The sequence below is a fragment of the Heptranchias perlo genome, chromosome 16 (assembly GCF_035084215.1).
Source record: "Heptranchias perlo isolate sHepPer1 chromosome 16, sHepPer1.hap1, whole genome shotgun sequence".
NCBI classification, from domain to species: Eukaryota; Metazoa; Chordata; class Chondrichthyes; order Hexanchiformes; family Hexanchidae; genus Heptranchias; species Heptranchias perlo.
In genome coordinates this window covers 33,220,841-33,243,497 of record NC_090340.1, presented here as the reverse complement: position 1 = coordinate 33,243,497, position 22,657 = coordinate 33,220,841, and the positions used below count along the sequence as shown (strand labels likewise).

Here is a 22,657-nt window from a genome sequence, read left to right as displayed (position 1 = left end):
CAGTGTGGATACTCAAATCTTGGAAAAGGCCATAAAAAGGACAAATGGGATTCTGCCTTTTATATATGAGGCCACTGAATATAAAGCAAAGAGGTGATGAATCTGTCAATCACATTGGTTAGGTTATTGTTGAAAGTAACGTGAAAAGTATTTGGCATGAAAATCAGGAGAGCTGCGTACTGGGCGGCTGAATCAATATCGCCTGCTTTACACTATTGCATAGTCAAAATTATGCCTTTTGTGCAACTAACACTGACACAGGTACAATGGACCAAATGGTTTCCGTCTGTGGTATGATTTTATAACTTAGATATGTAATTTTCCATTTCCCTATACAATCCAAGCTTTGATATACTATTTAATTGTAAATTACATTAGAAGCAATTACAATCTTAGAAAGCGGAAAGATCTTTTTGGCTTAGGTTTCCAATACCGTGGCATATTTTATGAAAACTTATGATGATCAATTTTTAAAATTATTTTACAAGGTAAGCATAAGGAATGTTAGTAGGAAAGGTTGTATCAAAGAATCCATTTTATGTTCAGGACACCATATTGAGGTTAAAAGACTGTTGAAACAGGCGAGATTTCTAGAATGTCACAAGACAGCTCAAATTGTTAGGGTCCCTTTTTCAAGGCTGGTATCGACTGGTATAAGATCGCCATGTGTAGTGCTGACCTTATAACAGATACATCCATCTGTTTGATGACGATGGGCTCGATATTAGGAGGGCGGTGGGTTTGCGGCAGTGGGGGTGACTGGGCGCGTGGGTAACGCGCCCGGTGAAATCAGTCTGCCCCGCGCGCGATCGCAGCCTAATTGGATCCACTTACCTGGTCTTCCGGGTTCCCCGCTGCTGAGCTGCGCGTCGGGCGGACTGCACATGCGCAGTAAGGTCTGTCAGCTGGAGGAGCTCTATTTAAAGGGGCAGTCCTCCAATGACAGATGCTGCAACAAATAGGAAAAATTACAGCATGGAGCAGCCCAGGGGGAAGGCTGCTCCCAGGTTAATGATGCCTCACTCCAGCTCTTATTGGATGGGGTTAGGGGGAGGAGGGGGAGGACAGAGATCATCCCCCTGGCAGGCGGGAGGAAACGGCCTGCCTCTGCCACCAAGGCCTGGCTCGAGGTGGCAGAGGAGGTCACCTGCACCACCAACATATCACGCACCTGCATACAGTGCAGGAGGCGCTCCAATGACCTAAGTAGGTCAGCCAAAGTGAGTACACTAACTCATTCCCCTACACTCCGTCTGCCACATCACCGCCCCCACCCCACATCTCCTTCTGCACTGCCAACACTACTCGTCACGTCACCCCTCACACCCACTCAAACCTCATCCTCATCTTACCTGCACTTACTCACCTCGCCAGTACTCATCCCACCACGACCACTCAACCCAATCCTCATACAATCTCATGGCTCTATCTCATGCCTCACTCAACCTGCCACTACTTGTGCTTCAGCCACAGGGCATGCATCACATATGTGCAGTAGGAAGCGTAAGGCAAACGTGTCGTGAGCATGAAGGGGATGCACAAGGGTGTTTGAGGGTTTGTCATGGTTTTTACTTATATTTAATTTCTGACCAACTCACATCACATATTATATTGGCACCACTACTGCCGCGTCTTTGCGAATCCTGTCTGGTTTGTGCAATAATGCCCTTTCCTGAGGATCACAATGAAGACCCACACCTGATGCCACCCACTGTGTCACTGCAGAGTGGGTGTAGGTGTATTTGCAGGGCTCTTTTGTGCAGACGACAGAGACGTCGGCGATGTCCCCGGTGGCACCCTGGAAGGACGCGGAGAAGTTGTTGAGGGCAGTGGTGACTTTGACAGCGACAGGTAAAAAGATGGTGCTCGGGCCATCCGGGAGCAGCTCGGCATGAAGGAGGCTGCAGATGTCCACGACTACATGTCGAGGGACTCAGCCTCCGTGTGCAATGCTGCTCAGAGAGGTTCAGGAAGCTGAGCCTCGGTCTGTGGACCCTATGTCGAGGGTAGTGCCCTCTGCGATGCATCTCTCTCTGTGGTTGCCCTCCCACCTGATATGCAGGTGGCTGTGTCACAGCACTGTGTTGTGGAGCTCCACATGTCAGAGGTGGACGGCGAGGCTGGTGATGCTGTTCGCCCTCCGAGGAGGTCATGACTGCAGCTACGGCGGACTCCATCCGGAAGATGTACATCTGAGAGGGTCCGCAAGGTAGGTACATGTGTCTGGACCCCGGGGTAAGTGTGCAAGTTGGTGAATTTGATTGTTAGGAGGAGGGTGGTGGAGGCCAAACTTTGTCCAAAGTGACAGAATGGCCTCCTGCAATGAGTGAGGGTCTCCCACCACCACCTGTCAAATGGACCTTTGCAGCTGCCACAGGCTGATAGCTGCAACACGTCCATTTCAACTGGGAGTGTTTCCCCCAGTTTCTAAAATCCCACCCCTCCTGAAATATTCCCTTAATCAGGTCTGTTAACGACCTGAAATAGCAGAATAAATACTGTTAAGTGGCACCCCGCTGGCTTTAATTGCCTGCGGGAGTCCCACATGCGGGGGCTGCGCGCGCACGTCAGCGCGTCTGTGGGGAACCCGGAAGTGGGCTGGTTGGAGCCGGGCTCCCGACCCGCTCCGGGATTCCCCGATTTTCGGAGCCCCCCGCCAGGAACGCACCCGATAGCGGATGCTAATATCAGGCCCTATATGTTTATCTTTTCTGTACATGCAAGGACAACTTTTGTTATGAGACCCACTCTCCGGAATGCTGAGCTGATGTAAGTTAGTGTAAACCAAGAGAGAAGGCCATGGAGGAGATCCGATGTAATGGCCTTTTAGCCGTAGGACAAAAAGCGAGACCTGAGTCATGGAAGTTGGGGATGACCCAGGGGTGAATCACCGTGAATGAGCTCAGCAGCTGTATTGCGAGATCTCCCACAGCCTTCACATCATCATATGTATTGGCTATGAGTATCATACCCTCCAATGAAATCGATAAGCAAAGACTGAGGATGAAACTGGACATGGACAGGGACGCTAAACAGGCGGTGTCGCATCGGGCGCCAGTTCTACGCCCGGCCGAACATTCAATAGGACTTTTTTTTAATTCATTCATGGATTGTGAGCATCACTGGCGAGGCCAGTAATTATTGTCCATTCCTAATGGCCCTTGAGAAGGTGGTGGTGAGCCGCCGTCTTGAATCGCTGCAGTCCGTGTGGTGAAGGTTCTCCCACAGTGCTGTTGGGAAGGGAGTTCCAGGATTTTGACCCAGCCACGATGAAAGAACGATGATATACTTCCAAGTCGGGATGGTGTGTGACTTGGAGGGGAAGGTGCAGGTGGTGTTCTTCCCATGTGTCTGCTGCCCTTCTCCTTCTAGGTGGTAGAGGTCACGGGTTTGGGAGGTGCTGTCGAAGAAGTCTCGGCGAGTTGCTGCAGTGCATCCTGTGGATGGTACACACTGCAGCCACTGTGCGCTGGTGGTGAAGGGAGTGAATGTTTAGGGTGGTGGATGGGGTGCCAATCAAGCGGGCTGCTTTGTCCTGGATGGTGTCGAGCTTCTTGAGTGTTGTTGGAGCTGCACCCGTTCAGGCAAGTGGAGAGTATTCCATCACACTCCTGACACGTGCCTTGGAGATGGTGGAAAGGCTTTGGGGAGACAGGAGATGAGTCACTTGCCGCAGAATACCCAGGGTCTGACCTGCTCTTGTAGCCACAGTATTTATGTGGCTGGTCCAGTTAAGTTTCTGGTCAATGGTGACTCCCAGGATGTTGATTGTGGGGGATTCGGCGATGGTAATGCCGTTGAATGTCAAGGGGAGGTGGTTAAGACTCTCTCTTGTTGGAGATGGTCATTGCCTGGCACTTATCTGGCACGAATGTGACTTGCCACTTATCAGCCCAAGTCTGGATGTTGTCCAGGTCTTGCTGCATGCGGACATGGACTGCTTCATTATCTGAGGGGTTGTGAATGGAACTGAACACTGTGCAATCATCAGTGAACATCCCCATTTCTGACCTTATGATGGAGGGAAGGTCATTGATGAAGCAGCTGAAGATGGTTGGGCCTAGGACACTGCCCTGAGGAACTCCTGCAGCAATGTCCTGGGGCTGAGATGATTGGCCTCCAACAAGCACTACCATCTTCCTTTGTGCTAGGTTTGACTCCAACCACTGGAGAGTTTTCCCCCTGATTCCCATTGACTTCAATTTTACTGGGGCTCCTTGGTGCCACACTCGTTCAAATGTTGCCTTGTTGTCAAGGGCAGTCACTCTCACCTCACCTCTGGAACTCAGCTCTTTTGTCCATCTTTGGACCAAGGCTGTAATGAGGTCTGGAGCCAAGTGGTCCTGGTGGAATCCAAACTGAGCATCGGTGAGCAGGTTATTGGTGAGTAAGTGCCGCTTGATAGCACTGTCGATGACGCCGTCCATCAATTTGCTGATGATTGAAAGTAGACTGATGGGGCGGTAATTGGCCGGATTGGATTTGTCCTGCTTTTTGTGGACAGGACCTACCTGGGCAATTTTCCACATTGTTGGGTAGATGCCAATGTTGTAGCTGTACTGGAACAGTTTGGCTAGAGGCGTGGCTAGTTCTGGAGCACAGATCTTCAGAACTACAGCCGGGATGTTGTTGGGGCCCAAAGCCTTTGCTGTATCCAGTGCACTCAGCCGTTTCTTGATATCACGTGGACTGAATCGAATTGGCTGAAGTCTGGCTTCTGTGATGGTGGGGATATCGGGAGAAGGCAGAGATGGATCATCCTCTCAGTACTTCTGGCTGAAGATGGTTGCAAACGCTTCAGCCTTGTCTTTTGCACTCATGTGCTGGACTCCGCCATCATTGAGGATAGGGATGTTTAACATCGAGCGTGTAGTACAACGACCAGCAAAAACCATTCTGCCTGTTATGCATCTCTGGCCAAGTTCAATTTTACCCACTCTGCGCCTAGAACTTTAATTCCTGCAGAGACAACAGCTCCAAGTTTGACTCTCGTATTGGGTGCTCTGCTGATTAATACTAAGCGGCATTAATTTTAAAAACAGTAATCAACCTAAATATAGGGAATCTTACAACACCAGGTTATAGTCCAACAGTTTTATTTTAAAATCACAAGCTTTCGGAGATTATCTCCTTCGTTAGGTGAGTGACGAAGGAGATAATCTCCGAAAGCTTGTGATTTTCGTTTGCAGCAAATTACCCAGCTTTCAGGAGAACAGCGTCCACGACACCACACAACCCTGCCATGGCAACCTCTGCAAGACATGCCAGATCATCGACACAGATACCACCATCACACGAGAGGACACCACCCACCAGGTACATGGTTCATACTCGTGTGACTCGGCCAACGTTGTCTACCTCATACGTTGCAGGAAAGGATGCCCCGGAGCATGGTCGCGCCAATGTACCATGCAGACACTGCCACAACGGATGAACGGACACCGCGCAACAATCGCCAGACAGGAGGGTTCCCTCCCAGTCGGGGAACACTTCAGCAGTCAAGGACATTCAGCCACCGATCTTCGGGTAAGCGTTCTCCAAGGCAGCCTTCGAGACACACGACAACGCAAAATCATCGAGCAGAAATTGATAGCCAAATTCCGCACCCATGAGGACGGCCTCAACCAGGATCTTGGGTTCATGTCACGCTACACGTAACCCCACCAGCAGGGGAAAAAAAATTATCTGTTTTTAATACAACTGGACATTCTCTCTCTCTGCCTTTCGGGTTTCTTTCTCTCTCTGGCTTTGTAATCTGACCCATTGTGTATTCAGTATAGTGGGATGTACTGTTTTTCGTGGCTAACCTCTGAACACCAACAACACCTTTGATTGGTGTGATCGTGTCACCTGAGGAAGGAGGTAGCCTCCGAAAGCTTGTGAATTTAAAATAAAATTGCTGGACTATAACTTGGTGTTGTAAAATTGTTTACAATTGTCAATCCCAGTCCATCACCGGCATCGCCACATCAAGCCTAATATAAGATATGCGATTTGAGAACCTTTCACTCACTCACCTGACGAAGGAGATAATCTCCAAAAGCTTGTGATTTTAAAATAAAACTGTTGGACTATAACCTGGTGTTGTAAGATTCCTTACATTTGTCCACCCAGTCCATCACCGGCATCTCCACATCAAACCTAAATATAGATGAAGGGACATGCAGCTATATTCACTTCTCGGAGAGGAGGCAGAGATTCTGATAAATATATTGGCTATGTCTCAAACGTAGATTGAAGAACAAGGGCTAACAAGATAGTCCCTGCCCTACAACTGTTTCATTGGCAGGGATTTTATCGACGTGAAACTGCATTTAGAAGACAGTATTAACCAAAATTTCAAGTTGCTGAGCAGGCTTTACCACAAAATAATCTTGAAAACTGTTTCAATGGCAGGTCTGACAGGAGCTTTGCAAACTGCTCCAACTATCCAGTCCTCTACATAGAGATATACAACAACAATTTGCATTTATATAGCACCATTAACATAGTAAAACGTCCCAAGGCACTTCACAGGAGCGATATCAAACAAAATTTGACACCAAGCCACAGAAGGAGATATTAGGACAGGTGACCAAAAGCTTGGTCAAAGAGGTAGGTTTTAAGGAGCGCCTTAAAAGGAGAGAGGGAGAGATACGGAGGGAGTTCCAGAGCTTAGAGCCATGGCAGCTGAAGGCACAGCTGCCAATGGTGGAGCGATTGAAATTGGGAATGCACAAGAGGCCAGAATTGGAGGAGCACAGAGATCTCAGAGGGTTGCATGGCTGGAGGAGGTTACAGAGATAGGGAGGGACGAGGCCATGGAAGCATTTGAAAACAAGGATGAGAATTTTAAAATCGAGGCATTGCCAGACCAGGAGCCAATGTAGGTCAGCGAGCAAAGGGGTGATAGATGAACGGAACTTGGTGCAAATTAGGATACCGCAGCAGTTTTGGATGAGCTCAAGTTTATGGAGGGTGGAAGGTGGGAGGCTGGCCAGGAGAGCACTCGAACAGTCAAGTCTAGAGGTTAACAAAGGCACGAGTGAGGGTTTCAGCAGCAGATGAGCTGAGGCAAGGACAGAGACAGATGGTGTTATGGAGTGGAAGTAGGCAGTCTTGGTGATGGAGCGGATATGTGGTCGGAAGCTCATCTCAGGGTCAAATAGAACACCAAAGTTGCGAATGGTCTGGTTCAGCCTCAGACAGTGGGCAGGGAGAGAGATGGAGTTGGTGGCTAGGGAACGGAGTTTGTGGTGGGGACTGAAGACAATGGCTTCGATCTTCCCAATATTTAGTTGGAGGAAATTTCTGCTCGTCCGGTACTGGATGTCGGACAAGCAGCGTGACAAATCAGAGATCGTGGTGGGGTTGAGAGAGATGGTGGTGGGGTTGAGAGAGATGGTGGTGGGGTTGAGAGAGATGGTGGTGGGGTTGAGAGAGATGGTGGTGAGGTCGAGCTGGGTGTCGTCAGCGTACATGTGGAACCTGACTATGTGTTTTCGGGTGATGTCGCCGAGCGGCAGCGTGTAAATGGCAAACAGGAGGGGGCCAAGGATAGATCCTTGGGGAACTCCAAAGGTAACGGTGCGGGAGCAGCAAGAGAAGCCATTGCGGGTGATTCTTTTGCTACGGCTGGATAGATAAGAATGGAACCAGTTGAGGGCTGTCCCACCCAGCTGGACAACAGAGGAGAGGCTTTGGAGGAGGATGGTGTGGTCAACTGTGTCAAAAACTGCAAACAGGTTGAGAAGGATGAGGAGGGATAGTTTACCACGGTCACAGTCACATAAGTCATTTGTAACTTTGACAAGGGCTGTTTCAGTACTGTGGCAGGGACCTCTGCAACAGCTGGACTTCTGCAACCAAAGAAATCTACAAGAATGTTTTCTGAACATCCTCTGGATAAAAGTAAGTATAACCATTTTTTTAAACTCCCACTGATACAATAATGGACCTAAAATAAACCTTATATTTTGGAGCTAAAAGACTCATGCTAGTCACATGTGCATCACTATTTCAAACAAGCTGGTAACTAGGACGTCAAACTTTTCTTAAAAGCTTTCAATGCTTCCACGGCAGGTGCCGTAAGGCTCAGTGTACAGGAATCCTAGTAACCTAAGGCAAAATAGAGCAGACAGCAGAAGATATATTAAGGGTGTTAGCCATTCATTTGAGCATCAACCAAAATGATAACCCTCAGGTACATCGGTGTCTTCCTCTCCATCCTTTTGTTACAACTTTCCTATGGACTAGGAGCTTGACACTATCAGAAGTCTGAAAATCTCTCTGGATCTGCAAAATTGGTACAAGGTAGGTTCTTGATCCCACAGGGACCTTAGGGCAGCGTATGCTGATTTGAACGCTGACACACACAGAGTTTGGTAGCATGTGGCAAATACCCTCAGGCCTCAGTAAGCAAGTATCAGGACTACTTGCACCACTAGCCTGGTGAAGATGCTCAGCTGTGGCCACATCACATCACATTACATGCCTGTGTTGCCACACCTTCTGCACTAGTTCCCAATGTTATGCAGCATCTCAGAGGGCACATCCATGTAAAGACATTGCTCTGTATCTTCCTGCTTCAGCATACACCAGAAATGTGAGTCTGTGAGTAACAGTGAACGTGGCCTTTCTGGCTCAAATCAATGGCAGTGTAACATTTTCTTCTTTAAGTAACAATTATTTCATTTTCTTTGAAGTGAAACATAAGCTCGCTCAAGTTGGGCTAACATTTATAGGAAGGGGGGGGGATGGAAAGGGGGAGAAAAGGTGTTGATCCCAATGAATTAATTGAAGATCTCTCTTATGAAAAACAATGAAGCTTCTGTAGAAATCACCCCAGCCACTACCTTATAACATTGTTTAAGCAATTTTTCCTTTGGAACACTGGACAATGCAAACATCTTCCAACATCACTTGAGGCTTGGATATAGTAAACATGAATATTCTATTTTGCAAATACACTCTAACAACAAAAAGGTTATTCACTTTTCACCCAGCAGATATTTTCCATGAGCAGTTCTCAGTTGTGTCTGTGATACAGGTACAAACCTTCACATTACACAGGCAACCAAGCCATCTCCAATTTCAAAGTAGTGGCCCTAATCATCATGGGATGGGGAAAGAAACACACAATACCAGGGCTTCAAACACTAAAAGGGGATGGAAAAGAGAATGCATGAACTTACAATCGAGCAATTACCCACATGCTCCACAGTAAAGCCTCAAACACTGGTAACAATGTCCCTAATTGGTGGGGCTTTAGAGCTTCCTTATGCCTCTGGGCCCTTACATAACCATGTGAATGACTTTTTGAAACAAACACACATACCCCAATTTGAACTATTGCCATTAGCCAAAAAAACACTGGTGCATAACCCTCCTTTTTTTCCAATTGGATTAAACAATTTTCAGAAACTCACTAATCTAGTTTAGCTCTTTCAGCCACAAAGTATCATCGTGCAGATTTGAAAGGAATATGAACCTTAAGGGATCTGCCCAGGAAGTCCACGTCTTGTCAGAACTCTTTGGACTAATGGAGAGTCCTAGAGGAAGTGAAGCAATTTCCCTCCGCTCCCTCACAGCATGACTGATTTGTTACACTCCTAATCAACAGTTAGCTAATTGTACAGTAAGTTCTACGGTCTTACGGTTGCATTACTCCCAATCAGGCACCCCTGTTGGCACTGACTCAGCTGCAACAAATGTGTTACCATTAGTCTTCCCAGATTTTAATTCTTACATCTTTTGTGCACAATTTTCAAACTGTTCAGAAAGAGTCCAAATGCCCCAGAAGTAATTCAATACATAAAATATTCAAGCTATGAATACCCCATTCATAGCTTGTTAAAGAATTGTGAGGACAAATTAAAAATTGTAAGTATATTTGTGCTGCAGCATACCATAAATAGTAATCACTGACAGTGCCAGAGAGAAGCAATGTTGTTTTCACTGTGAAGAGTTCACAAAAGGCAATAGTAAAGGTGTAAGAGAGAGAATAGCTTAATAAAACAGCCAGAATTTTGAACGTTCATAAATATATCCGTGAGTAAGATGGAATGGATAACTCTTGGCGCTCACAAGTTAGTCAATTGACTGAGTAACGATATAGCTCAGTGTTGCTACAACTTATTCTATTTAAAGCATACTGAAAAAAGTAGCTTCTGGACAAATTTATAAATTTTTATATGACATGCCAGTGGAGGTGTCAAAAATAATCTTGTGGTATTACGTACTGCCCGAACCTCTAACTGTCCAGCAGTATAAGCGGGCATTTTACATGCTATCAGCTGCTACACTCACGGAAACATACCAGCAAAAGGAGATGGCCACGACACAGGAGCAACTGCTAAGAGCTTTGGTTTCTTTATGAACAAATCCAGTGCTATGATAATGATCTATATATCAATTAACATAGTAAAAAAATAATGATGTGTAGTAGTTTCATTTCAGTTAAAATGAAGCTATGAACTTATTTCCTCCCCAAAGTGAAAACACTATGTGAAAAGTGCGGTTTTAATTTTTTTTCTCAAACTGTCCTTGTAAACTCCTGATCCAGCCTCTCTCGGAAGCTATGCCACAGGCTGCCTGTGAAATGTGGCCCAACAACAGGTGAGCAAGAATATGCAGTCGCAGTTTGCTTTAAAACATCCTACTTTGGATTCCACAACCAACTGAACCACATCACTCCTTTCAAATCCTAATTCTACAATATTCCAAGAAATGCACCTTTAGGCAATGTTCTCCTTCAGCAAGCTGGATTTTCTTTCCCAATCAACTTGTGGCAGAGACTTCAGTGTTCAAAAAATCTAAATCTGACCACATCAAATTGATAGCATAGCTCTCCAACACTCCAAATCTCTCTTTAATTCTAACGTATATCCCCACACACCACCCCCCACCCTCCCAAAACATAAAATCACCCTCCATTTCGGTCAGATATGAAACAATACACCAATGGTTGTTTTCCTTTAGAACAGTTAGTCTACCATGTAGGTATCGAAGTGACTAAACCACGGGTTCCAGTCTGAAAGCAGATAGGCAACGGTCCCTGTCATGCCCATATTTGATTGATAGCTCTGAAAGGTTAAAACCCAACTTTATTTTGCACTAATTCAAGAGAATTGGATTTCTTTCAAGGTTGATTATTCTGAGAAGGACTTCAGAATTTTTTTCAAAATTCAATTTCAGGACATCGAGGCCTTAATTACCATTCAGGAAATAAAATTATGCTGTGATGTGGACAACCAGATTCGTTGATAGCATAGCTTCTCAGGTTCCTCCAAAAGCAGTAAATTATGAAATAAGCGAAAGTTGATTATCTTAAAGAAACTCAATTCTACCAAAAACTGGAACCAACATAACTTTAAATAAAACTTCAAAAGCAAAAGCTGCTTTGGAAGCATGATTCAGTACTAATCCAGTCAGGAGAGATCTATGGAATCAAAATCAAATGCAGTAGTTCAATTGTTAATTAATGGGACAAAGCTGTCTAACAGTTTTTATGGACAAATGACATCCATAGAAATTATCCAAGAAAGGTCTCACCCAGCACAGCAACACTTTTATATTTATTTGGATTGTAAATTGTATGTCAAGTATAAAGACTGTTTCCACATGATATTTATGATGTAATGTTACCTGTTTGTGCAGTTGCGGAGTCCCAATTTAAGTCAAATTCTGAAGATTCACTTTCTTCAACTGAAAAGTAAAAGAGAAAGCCAGTTACATTATTATTGAGTCCCTGATTGTTTGAAGACCCAACAGATGAGGCATGAAATTCTACACCATTTCTGGTTTGCAAATGTCATTCAAGAATATGTGTACTGTTGCATCACCCACATCAATAAACTAAGACTACTGTGGAAGCACAAACAACAAAAAAAGTTAAGCAAGAAACCTCAGTCAAAAAGTTTAATTAAAAATTACATACATTTTTTTCTCTTCATATATTTTAAGCAGATGTTAGTTATTGACAACTGGACAACACAAAAAGTGACAATAAGCATGGGTACGGTTGCATAGTGGTTATGTTACTGGACTAGTAATCCAGAGGCCCAGACTAAAATCCGGAGTCATGAGTTCAAATCCCGCCACGGCAGCTGGCGAATTTAAATTTAATTAATTAAATTAAAATAATTTTTAAAATCTGGAATTAAAATACTAGTATCAGTCATGGTGGCCATGAAACTACCGGATTGTCGTAAAAACCCATCTGGTTCACTAATCTCCTTTAGGGAAGGAAACCTGCTGTCCTCACCCGGTCTGGCCTATATGTGACTCCAGACCCACAGCAATGTGGTTGATTCTTAATTGCCCTCTGAAATGGCCTAGCAAGCCACTCAGTTGTAAAATCTCGCTACGAAAAGTCATAATAAGAATAAAACCGGACGGACCACCCAGCATCGGACCACTAGGCACCGGACACGACAACGGCAAAACAAGCCCAGTCGACCCTGCAAAGTCCTCCTCACTAACATAGAGTCATAGAGTTAGAGTCATAGAGTTATACAGCACGGATAGAGGCCCTTCGGCCCATCGTGTCCGCGCCGGCCATCAGCCCTGTCTACTCTAATCCCATATTCCAGCATTTGGTCCGTAGCCTTGTATGCTATGGCATTTCAAGTGCTCATCCAAATGCTTCTTGAATGTTGTGAGGGTTCCTGCCTCCACAACCCTTTCAGGCAGTGAGTTCCAGACTCCAACCACCCTCTGGGTGAAAAAGTTTTTTCTCAAATCCCCTCTAAACCTCCCGCCTTTTACCTTGAATCTATGTCCCCTTGTTATAGAACCCTCAACGAAGGGAAAAAGCTCCTTAGTATCCATCCTATCTGTGCCCCTCATAATTTTGTACACCTCAATCATGTCCCCCCTCAGCCTCCTCTGCTCCAAGGAAAACAAACCCAATCTTCCCAGTCTCTCTTCATAGCTGAAGCGCTCCAGCCCTGGTAACATCCTGGTGAATCTCCTCTGCACCCTCTCCAAAGCGATCACATCCTTCCTGTAGTGTGGCGACCAGAACTGCACACAGTACTCCAGCTGTGGCCTAACCAGTGTTTTATACAGCTCCATCATAACCTCCTTGCTCTTATATTCTATGCCTCGGCTAATAAAGGCAAGTATCCCATATGCCTTCTTTACCACCTTATCTACCTGTTCCGCCGCCTTCAGGGATCTGTGAACTTGCACACCAAGATCCCTCTGACCCTCTGTCTTGCCTAGGGTCCTCCCATTCATTGTGTATTCCCTTGCCTTGTCAGTCCCTCCAAAGTGCATCACCTCGCACTTTTCCGGGTTAAATTCCATTTGCCACTGTTCCGCCCATCTGACCAACCCATCTATATCGTCCTGCAGACTGAGGCTATCCTCCTCGCTATTTACCACCCTACCAATTTTTGTATCATCAGCGAACTTACTGATCATACCTTTTACATTCATATCCAAGTCATTAATGTAGACCACAAACAGCAAGGGACCCAGCACCGATCCCTGTGGTACCCCACTGGCCACAGGCTTCCAGTCACAAAAACAACCTTCGACCATCACCCTCTGCCTTCTGCCACTAAGCCAGTTTTGTATTCAAAGTGCCACGGCACCCTGGATTCCATGGGCTCGTACCTTCTTGACAGTCTCCTGTGGGGGACTTTATCGAAGGCCTTACTGAAATCCATGTATACCACATCCACTGCGTTACCCTCATCCACACGCCTAGTCACCCCCTCAAAAAATTCAATCAAATTAGTCAGACATGATCTTCCGAACATCTGGGGACTTGTGCCAAAATTGGGAGAGCTGTCCCACAGACTAGTCAAGCAACAGCCTGACATAGCCATACTCACAGAATCATACCTTTCAGCCAACGTCCCAGACTCTTCCATCACCATCCCTGGGTATGTCCTGTCCCACCGGCAGGGCAGACCCACCAGAGGTGGCGGTACAGTGATACACAGTCAGGAGAGTGTGGCCCTGGGAGTCCTCAACATTGACTCCGGACCCCATGAAATCTCATGGCATCAGGTCAAACATGGGCAAGGAAACCTCCTGCTGATTACCACCTACCGTCCTCCCTCAGCTGATGAATCAGTCCTCCTCCATGTTGAGCACCACTTGGAGGAAGCACTGAGGGTAGCAAGGGCACAGAATGGACTCTGGGTGGGGGACTTCAATGTCCATCACCAAGAGTGGCTCGGTAGCACCACTACTGACCGAGCTGGCCGAGTCCTGAAGGACATAGCTGCCAGACTGGGCCTGCGGCAGGTGGTGAGCGAACCAACACGAGGGGAAAAACTTACTTGACCTCGTCCTCACCAATCTACCTGTCGCAAATGCATCCATGACAGTATTGGTAGGAGTGACCACCGCACAGTCCTCGTGGAGATGAAGTCCCGTCTTTGCACTGAGGACACCATCCAACGTGTTGTGTGGCATTACCACCGTGCTAAATGGGATAGATTCAGAACAGATCTAGCAGCTCAAAACTGGGCATCCATGAGGAGCTGTGGGCCATCAGCAGCAGCAGAATTGTATTCCAGCACAATCTATAACCTCATGGCCCGGCATATTCCTCACTCTACCATTACCAACAAGCCAGGAGATCAACCCTGGTTCAATGAGGAGTGTAGAAGAGCATGCCAGGAGCAGCACCAGGCATACCTAAAAATGAAGTGCCAACCTGGTGAAGCTACAACTCAGGACTACATGCATGCTAAACAGCAGAAGCAACATGCTATAGACAGAGCTAAGCGATTCCACAACCAACGGATCAGATCAAAGCTCTGCAGTCCTGACACATCCAGTCGTGAATGGTGGTGGACAATTAAACAACTAACGGGAGGAGGAGGCTCTGCAAACATCCCTATCCTCAACAATGGCGAAGTCCAGCACGTGAGTGCAAAAGGCAAGGCTGAAGCGTTTGCAACCATCTTCAGCCAGAAGTGCCGAGTGGATGATCCATCTCGGCCGCCTCCCGATATCCCCACCATCACAGAAGCCAATCTTCAGCCAATTCGATTCACTCCACATGATATCAAGAAACGGCTGAGTGCACTGGATACAGCAAAGGCTATGGGCCCCGACAACATCCCAGCTGTCGTGCTGAAGACTTGTGCTCTAGAACTAGCTGCGCCAATAGCCAAGCTGTTCCAGTACAGCTACAACACTGGCATCTACCCAACAATGTGGAAAATTGCCCAGGTATGTCCTGTCCACAAAAAGCAGGACAAATCCAATCCGGCCAATTACCGCCCCATCAGTCTGCTCTCAATCATCAGCAAAGTGATGGAAGGTGTCGTCGACAGTGCTATCAAGCAGCACTTACTCATCAATAACCTGCTCACCGATGCTCAGTTTGGGTTCCGCCAGGACCACTCGGCTCCAGACCTCATTACAGCCTTGGTCCAAACATGGACAGAAGAGCTGAATTCCAGAGGTGAGGTGAGAGTGACTGCCCTTGACATCAAGGCAGCATTTGACCGAGTGTGGCACCAAGGAGCCAGAGTAAAATTGAAGTCAACGGGAATCAGGGGGCAAACTCTCCAGTGGCTAGAGTCATACCTAGCGCAAAGGAAGATGGTAGTGGTTGTTGGAGGCCAATCATCTCAGCCCCAGGACATTGCTGCAGGAGTTCCTCAAGGCAGTGTCCTCGGCCCAACCATCTTCAGCTGCTTCATCAATGACCTTCCCTCCATCATAAGGTGAGGATGTTCGCTGATGATTGCACAGTGTTCAGTTCCATTCGCAACCCCTCAAATAATGAAGCAGTCCGAGCCCGCATGCAGCAAGACCTGGACAACATCCAGGCTTGGGCTCATAAGTGGCAAGTAACATTCGCACCAGATAAGTGCCAGGCAATGACCATCTCCAACAAGAGAGAGTCTAACCACCTCCCCTTGACATTCAACGGCATTACCATCACTGAATCCCCCACCATCAACATCCTGGGGGTCACCACTGACCAGAAACCTAACTGGACCAGCCATATAAATACTGTGGCTACGAAAGCAGGTCAGAGGTTGGGTATTCTGCGACGAGTGACTCACCTCCTGACTCCCCAAAGCCTTTCCACCATCTACAAGGCACAAGTCAGGAGTGTGATGGAATACTCTCCACTTGCTTGGATGAGTGCAGCTCGAACAACACTCAAGAAGCTCGACACCATCCAAGATAAAGCAGCCCGCTTGATTGGCACCCCATCCACCATCCTAAACATTCACTCCCTTCACCACCGGCGCACTATGGCTGCAGTGTGTACCATCCACAGGATGCACTGCAGCAACTCGCCAAGGCTTCTTCGACAGCACCTCCCAAACCCGCGACCTCTACCACCTAGAAGGACAAGAGCAGCAGGCACATGGGAACAACACCACCTGCACGTTCCCCTCCAAGTCACACACCATCCCGACTTGGAAATATATCGCCGCAGGGTCAAATTCCTGGAACTCCCTTCCTAACAGCACTGTGGGAGAACCGTCACCACACGGACTGCAGCGGTTCAAGAAGGCGGCTCACCACCACCTTCTCAAGGGCAATTAGGGATGGGCAATAAATGCCGGCCTTGCCAGCGACGCCCACATCCCATGAACGAATAAAAAAAAAACTGCCAAAGGTATTGTTTTCCTCCAAGAGGATGTCATTTTCCTCAAAGAATGATTCAAGATGTACTATTCTCCAACAAAGTTACCATCAGGTGAGTCACTTCTAGTACTTCTGCGGAAATAACGTTTCATTGAGCTGTGGTCAATCTATGGAACAGACTCCCTCAGAAGACAGTGGGAGCATTTAGTATTGATATATTCAAATGCAAATTCGATAGATTTCTTTCAGAAAATAAAATTTTGAGATCCAGTTTGTGGGTGATTTGAGACATGACATGTGGTAAGTGTAAAATACTTGTGAGGAAAAAAGTGACTTTGGACCTATGGTTCCCAAAGCTCCCCAGCAATGGAGTTTTCCTTGTGTCATTTCTGGGTCTGTTGTAGATGAATTGATAGAGATTGATAGCTATGATTAGTCAACAACTCCATTATAATTGTATCACGTGACTACCAGGATGGTAGAAGGCGAACGAGATGGACCTTAGACTTTCTTCATCTAACAATTCCTATGTTACTGATATCACTCTGGATTAAAATTTTTAATTACAACATACACAATTACCTGTGTTTTGTTTTGTCCATGTACCTGTGAGGAACAATATCCTCTCTGCTTTGGTACCCTCTGTACTTTCTGGTGAGGGCAGGTGATCTGTGCCTCGGACTCTATGTCATTGATACTAATCACGAGCAGTCAAAGTTGTCTCATCCTCAAATTTTCCTTTGCATCTTTTGGAGAAGTGTTGACCTCTTCCCAACCCCCCTCCCCAAAGCTGCAACTGAAATTAGAAACTCATCACTTAGGGAATTATGGGTATGAACCTGCATCCGACATCTCTGGCATTGAGCACTATAGCACCTATGCACTGCCACATTGACAGTATATCAATTCTTTTTTTCTATTAAAAAAATCCATGACAAAGTTATTGTCCTCTATTACTCATGTTCTGTGATGTTTCATTGTAGAGATCAATGTTAGCACAGTGATAGGTTTGGCTGGCAAGCCAAAAAGAGTTGGAAAAAAAATACTTGGTTCTAATGGTTGCCTGCCTTGTAGTTCCACCTGGACCAGGGTTAGAATGAACTTCAATTAACATCTGAATTAGCTGTCCCTATGGGGGATAAAGTGGGTTGCAGCAGCAAAGCAAATCAAACTCAGAGGCCGAAAGCTTATAAAACGAGAGGAAATCAAATATTGTACACTATTTCATGTTGCTACCAAATGACATATGTCTGGTATCAGAAAAATCAAGGTCAAACATCATGCTGCCAGAGATTAATTTTACCGTGACATCAAATAATGAATTACGTACCTTGTAGGATGGTCTTCATTCTTTGAATGGAAACATGCATCATATACTGCAGCAGTGAGCCCATGTTTGCAATTCAAAAATCGCTGGGCAACAAAATTCCCTACTAAGATGTTATGACATCATGAGTGGTGACCACAGTACCTTTCACTTCCATGCTGCATAAAAGACACTGCCCACAAGAAAATATTTTAATCCTTTTCTGAAGTAAAGCAAAAGGTGAGCATACCAAAACATAGGTAAGTGACTCTGGGTAGGTTGGGAGGGACATTGGTAATTAGGTGATGCTTCCATTCAAAAAGCAAGGATCCTACAAAGATACGTAACCTAACTTCTTTTTTTCCATTACAGCATCCCCCACATACCAGTAGGCTGACCTAGTAGGGCCCAGAAGAAGGATGGGGTTCTTTTCAGTCGCAGACAGCACTCCAACATGCAAAGATGAGCTTGCAAAGACCAAAATCACCTTTGGCTGACAGACCTTAAATAATAATGCTGAGTGAATGTATGATACTTGCTCCAAATGGCTACTTTAAAAAGAACAGAAATTTTTCCAAGGCCCAGAACATGGCTGTTGATGTTGCAGAATGCCCCTTAGTTTTACTGGAAGGCTTCAGTGCAGTACTGAGGGAGTGCTCCACTGTCGGAGGTGCCATCTTTCGGATGAGACGTTAAACCGAAGCCCTGTCTGCCCTCTCTGGTGGAGTAAAAGATCCCATGACACTATCCGAAGAAGAGCAAGGGAGTTCTCCCTGGTGTCCTGGTCAATAATATCCCTCAACCAACATCACTATAACAGATTATCTGGTCATTATCTCATTGCTGTTTGCGGGACCTTGATGTGCACAAATTGGCTGCCGCATTTCCTACATTACAACATTACTGCATTTCAAAATACTTGAATGGCTGTAAAGCGCTTTGGGATGCCCTGGGGTCATGAAAGGCACTATATAAATGCAAGTCTTTCTTTTTGTCTGCTCGGTGAAACAATTCAAACTGCATTCACCAACCACTTTGCTAATCTCTATTTTCATGTGGCCAAACCCAAAAAACAATTCCCATTTAGGAAATAAAAAGTTGGGTGCAACTTATAAATACAAATACATTGCTATGTTCCATCAATATAGTAATCAAACACTCTCTCAAGACTGAGCAAATGATAATGGTAATCCAATTATTCGGTAAGGGATGGAGGATGGGAGGGCAAGACGACTTCTTGCTGCAGGTGAAATTCCAATATCAGTTAGAAATTTAGGATGAAATTTGAATACCCTATCCTTACATCAAACCAAATAAGGCTATTTAATTAGCAGTGCCTAAACTTTGCCAATTCCTTCCAGAAAATAAGGCAACTAAAAGAGCAATTTTGCAAAAGACAAAGGAAGGATATATCATATTATAAAGAACTAAATTCAAATGCCTTGGAACAGTATTTGAAGAGTTGGGCCTTCAGCACTCTGACTAAAAAAAAATTAGATACAACAGTGCTCAACAAAAACACGAACAGATGCACCTTGAAAAACAATACTCCAAAATGCATCTTAACGGAGCTCATTTGAATCCCAACCTGGCAAATACTTCAAAATGTGAAACCTCACAACGAAAGGGTCTAAACTTTTGGAACAAACCATGGGATAAACTTCCTTCACTTTGTCTTGCAACTTTCACAAGACTTTCCAGGATGCCATTAAAGTGAAGACCTGAAGACCGCAGACAAAGAACTGGCAGTCTCTCCTGAACAGCCAATCATCAAGGAAAACTTGTCTCCCAAGCTAAGAAAGATCTTATCAGTGAGGAAGTGCATCAGCATTGCTCACTAGAAGAATTCCAACATTAAGATTTTTGATATTTCATCTTCACCTTCTCTAGCACCTTGAATAACTGAAGAATTTGACTCCAAGAACACATCACCTGGGATCCATGTGTGACAGGCCCTAGCCCTGAAATGAGACAGGAAAAATTGTTGATTTAATTTTCTCCCAAATTAATTAAAGGCCATAAATCTCTTGCATCACGTCCAGATGAAATCACTCACTTGTGTGGATGAACCGGACGGCGCACAGCTAGCAAGTTTTGAGCTGGCCAAGGCACCTAATATTTCCAATACCATAGGACAACTTTTATGTAATCCTGGCACAGGGTTTAAGAATGAGACCTTCCCAGCATGTTAATGAACCAGGCCAATGTTGAATTATCCATACGGTGATACAGGTTTAACTTCACGTTCTGCTGAGTTCATAATGTTAGCTATAGTGCCACAGAAGTGATACAAGTTGCAAGTTGCATCATCTGGTGTTCCTATAGGCAGTTGGTTCAGAGCAACTTCAAGGCCTGAGGAGGTGTTCCACTTAGCCAAAGGTAATACATGGCCAAGGAGACCAGAGCAAACAAGGAAAATAACAGAGCAACTTCTTAGTCATAAAAAACTAACAACGATTAAGCCATTAGCTGTGAACTTGACTTTAGACAACGAGTTTCTTATTTTCTCCACAACCTTCTTTGAGTTTTTCTTGCTCTCATCTTTTCTTCTCCTTGGACTATTACAACTATTAGCCATGTATTTGATTAATCAATTGCGATTCTTTTCTTCTCCATTACCTTTCAGTTTTTCTTACTCCTACCTTTCCTTTTTTCTGATGTTCATGTATTGCCAAGAAAGGTAATTTCCCTCTTAATTATACAACCACAATCCATTTAAAATGGTCACTAAGAGTGAGGAGAGCAGATAGGAGGAATTTCTTTATGTACAGAGTTGTTAGGATGCTTTGCCATAGGGAATAGTTATAGCACAATCAATTGGATATTTTAAAGGGAAAAGTCGACAAATATTTTAAACAGATCAAAATACAGGGCTATGGGGAGAGAGGGGACAGTGGGATTCGTTTTGGATCGCTCTAACTGAGCAATGACACGATGGACCAAATATGTTCCTTGTGTGCTGTGAACATCTATGGTACCATCCTATTGCTTTCACATCTGTACTTTTTAGCTCTATAAGCTGCTCTAAATTCCCAAATTATCCATCAACTTGAAATGTTCCAGCCTTTTTTTTATTCGTTCCTGGGATGTAGGCATCGCTGGCAAGGCCAGCATTTATTTTCCATCCCTAATTGCCCTTGAGAAGGTGGTGATGAGCAGCCTTCTTGAACCGCTGCAGTCCGTGTGGTGAAGGTTCTCCCACAGTGCTGTTAGGTAGGGGTTCCAGGATTTTGACCCTGCGATGATGAAGGAACAGCGATATATTTCCAAGTCAGGATGGTGTGTGACTTGGAGGGGAACGTGCAGGTGGTGTTGTTCCCATGTGCGTGCTGCCCTTGTCCTTCCAGGTGGTAGAGGTCACAGGTTTGGGAGGTGCTGTCGAAGAAGCCTTGGCGAATCGCTGCAATGCATCCTGTAGATGGTACACACTGCAGCCACGGCGAAGGGAGTGAATGTTTAGGGTGGTGGATGGGGTGCCAATCAAGTGGGCTGCTTTGTCCTGGATGGTGTTGAGCTTCTTGAGTGTTGTTGGAGCTGCACTCATCCAGGCAAGTGGAGAGTATTCCATTACACTCCTGACTTGTGTCTTGTAGATGGTGGAACAGCTTTGGGGAGTCAGGAGGTGAGTCACTTGCCACAGAATACCCAGCCTCTGACCTGGTCTTGTAGCCACAATATTTATGTGGCTGGTCCAGTTAAGTTTCTGGTCAATGGTGACCCCCAGGATGTTGACAGGTTGGGGGGGGGGGGGGGGGGGCGGATTTGACGATGCTAATGCCGTTGAATGTCATGGGGAGGTGGTTAGACTCTCTCTTGTTGAAGATGGTCATTGCCTGGCACTTGTCTGACGCGAATGTTACTTGCCACTTGTCAGCCCAAGCCTGAACGTTGTCCAGGTCTTGCTGCGTGTGGGCACGGACTGCTTCATTATCTAAGGGCTGCAAATGGAACTGAACACTGTGCAATCATCAGCGAACATCCCCATTTCTGACCTTATGATGGAGGGAAGGTCATTGATGAAGCAGCTGAAGATAGTCGGGCCTAGGATACTGTCCTGAAGAACTCCTGCAGCAATGTCCTGGGGCTGAGATGATTGGCCTCCAACAACCACTACCACATCTTCCTTTGTGCTAGGTATGACTCCAGCCACTGGAGTTTTCCCCCTGATTCCCATTGACTTCAATTTTACTAGGGCTCCTTGGTGCCACACTCGGTCAAATGCTGCCTTGATGTCAAGGGCAATCACCTCTGGAATTCAGCTCTTTTGTCCATGTTTGGAACAAGGCTATAATGAGGTCTGGAGCTGAAAGGTCCTGGTGGAACCCAAACTGAGCATCAGTGAATAGGTTATTGGTGAGTAAGTGCCACTTGGAAGGTGTCGTCGACAGTGTTATCATCACTTCGCTGACGATTGAGAGTCGACTGATGGAGCGGTAATAGGCCGGATTAGATTTGTCCTGCTTTTTGTGGACAGGACATACCTGGGCAATTTTCCACAATGTCGGGGAGATGCCAGTGTTGTAGCTTTTCATTCATTTTTGTGATACCTATGTTATTCACTTGTGGAACTCTGCTCCTGAACATTTAACTCTTGACTATTACCTGTTGCTCTCCCCTCTTTGTTTTCTTCAATGCTATAAAGAGCTCACTGATCTTACATGTTCCATTTCTGACCAAAGAGTTCAATGTTAACTACTCTTTTGCTGAGATTTCCATGCTACATTCATCAAAATTCTTCAGATGGCATGCTCTCTGTGTATAAAACTCTCATTCCTCGAGCAGAGGTTGAAATCA

At 45.6% G+C, this 22,657-nt stretch overlaps 1 protein-coding gene across 3 annotated transcripts in view; it reads right to left on the bottom strand.

The window, feature by feature from the left end:
* znf423 (zinc finger protein 423) overlaps nt 1-22,657 on the bottom strand; it is a 266,828-nt gene that overhangs the window by 198,893 nt on the left and 45,278 nt on the right. For all 3 annotated transcript variants that reach the window (XM_067997912.1, XM_067997914.1, XM_067997913.1), the window contains exon 2: nt 11,626-11,685. In XM_067997912.1, the coding sequence (XP_067854013.1) occupies nt 11,626-11,685 (60 nt within the window). The remainder of the gene's footprint in view (nt 1-11,625; nt 11,686-22,657) is intronic.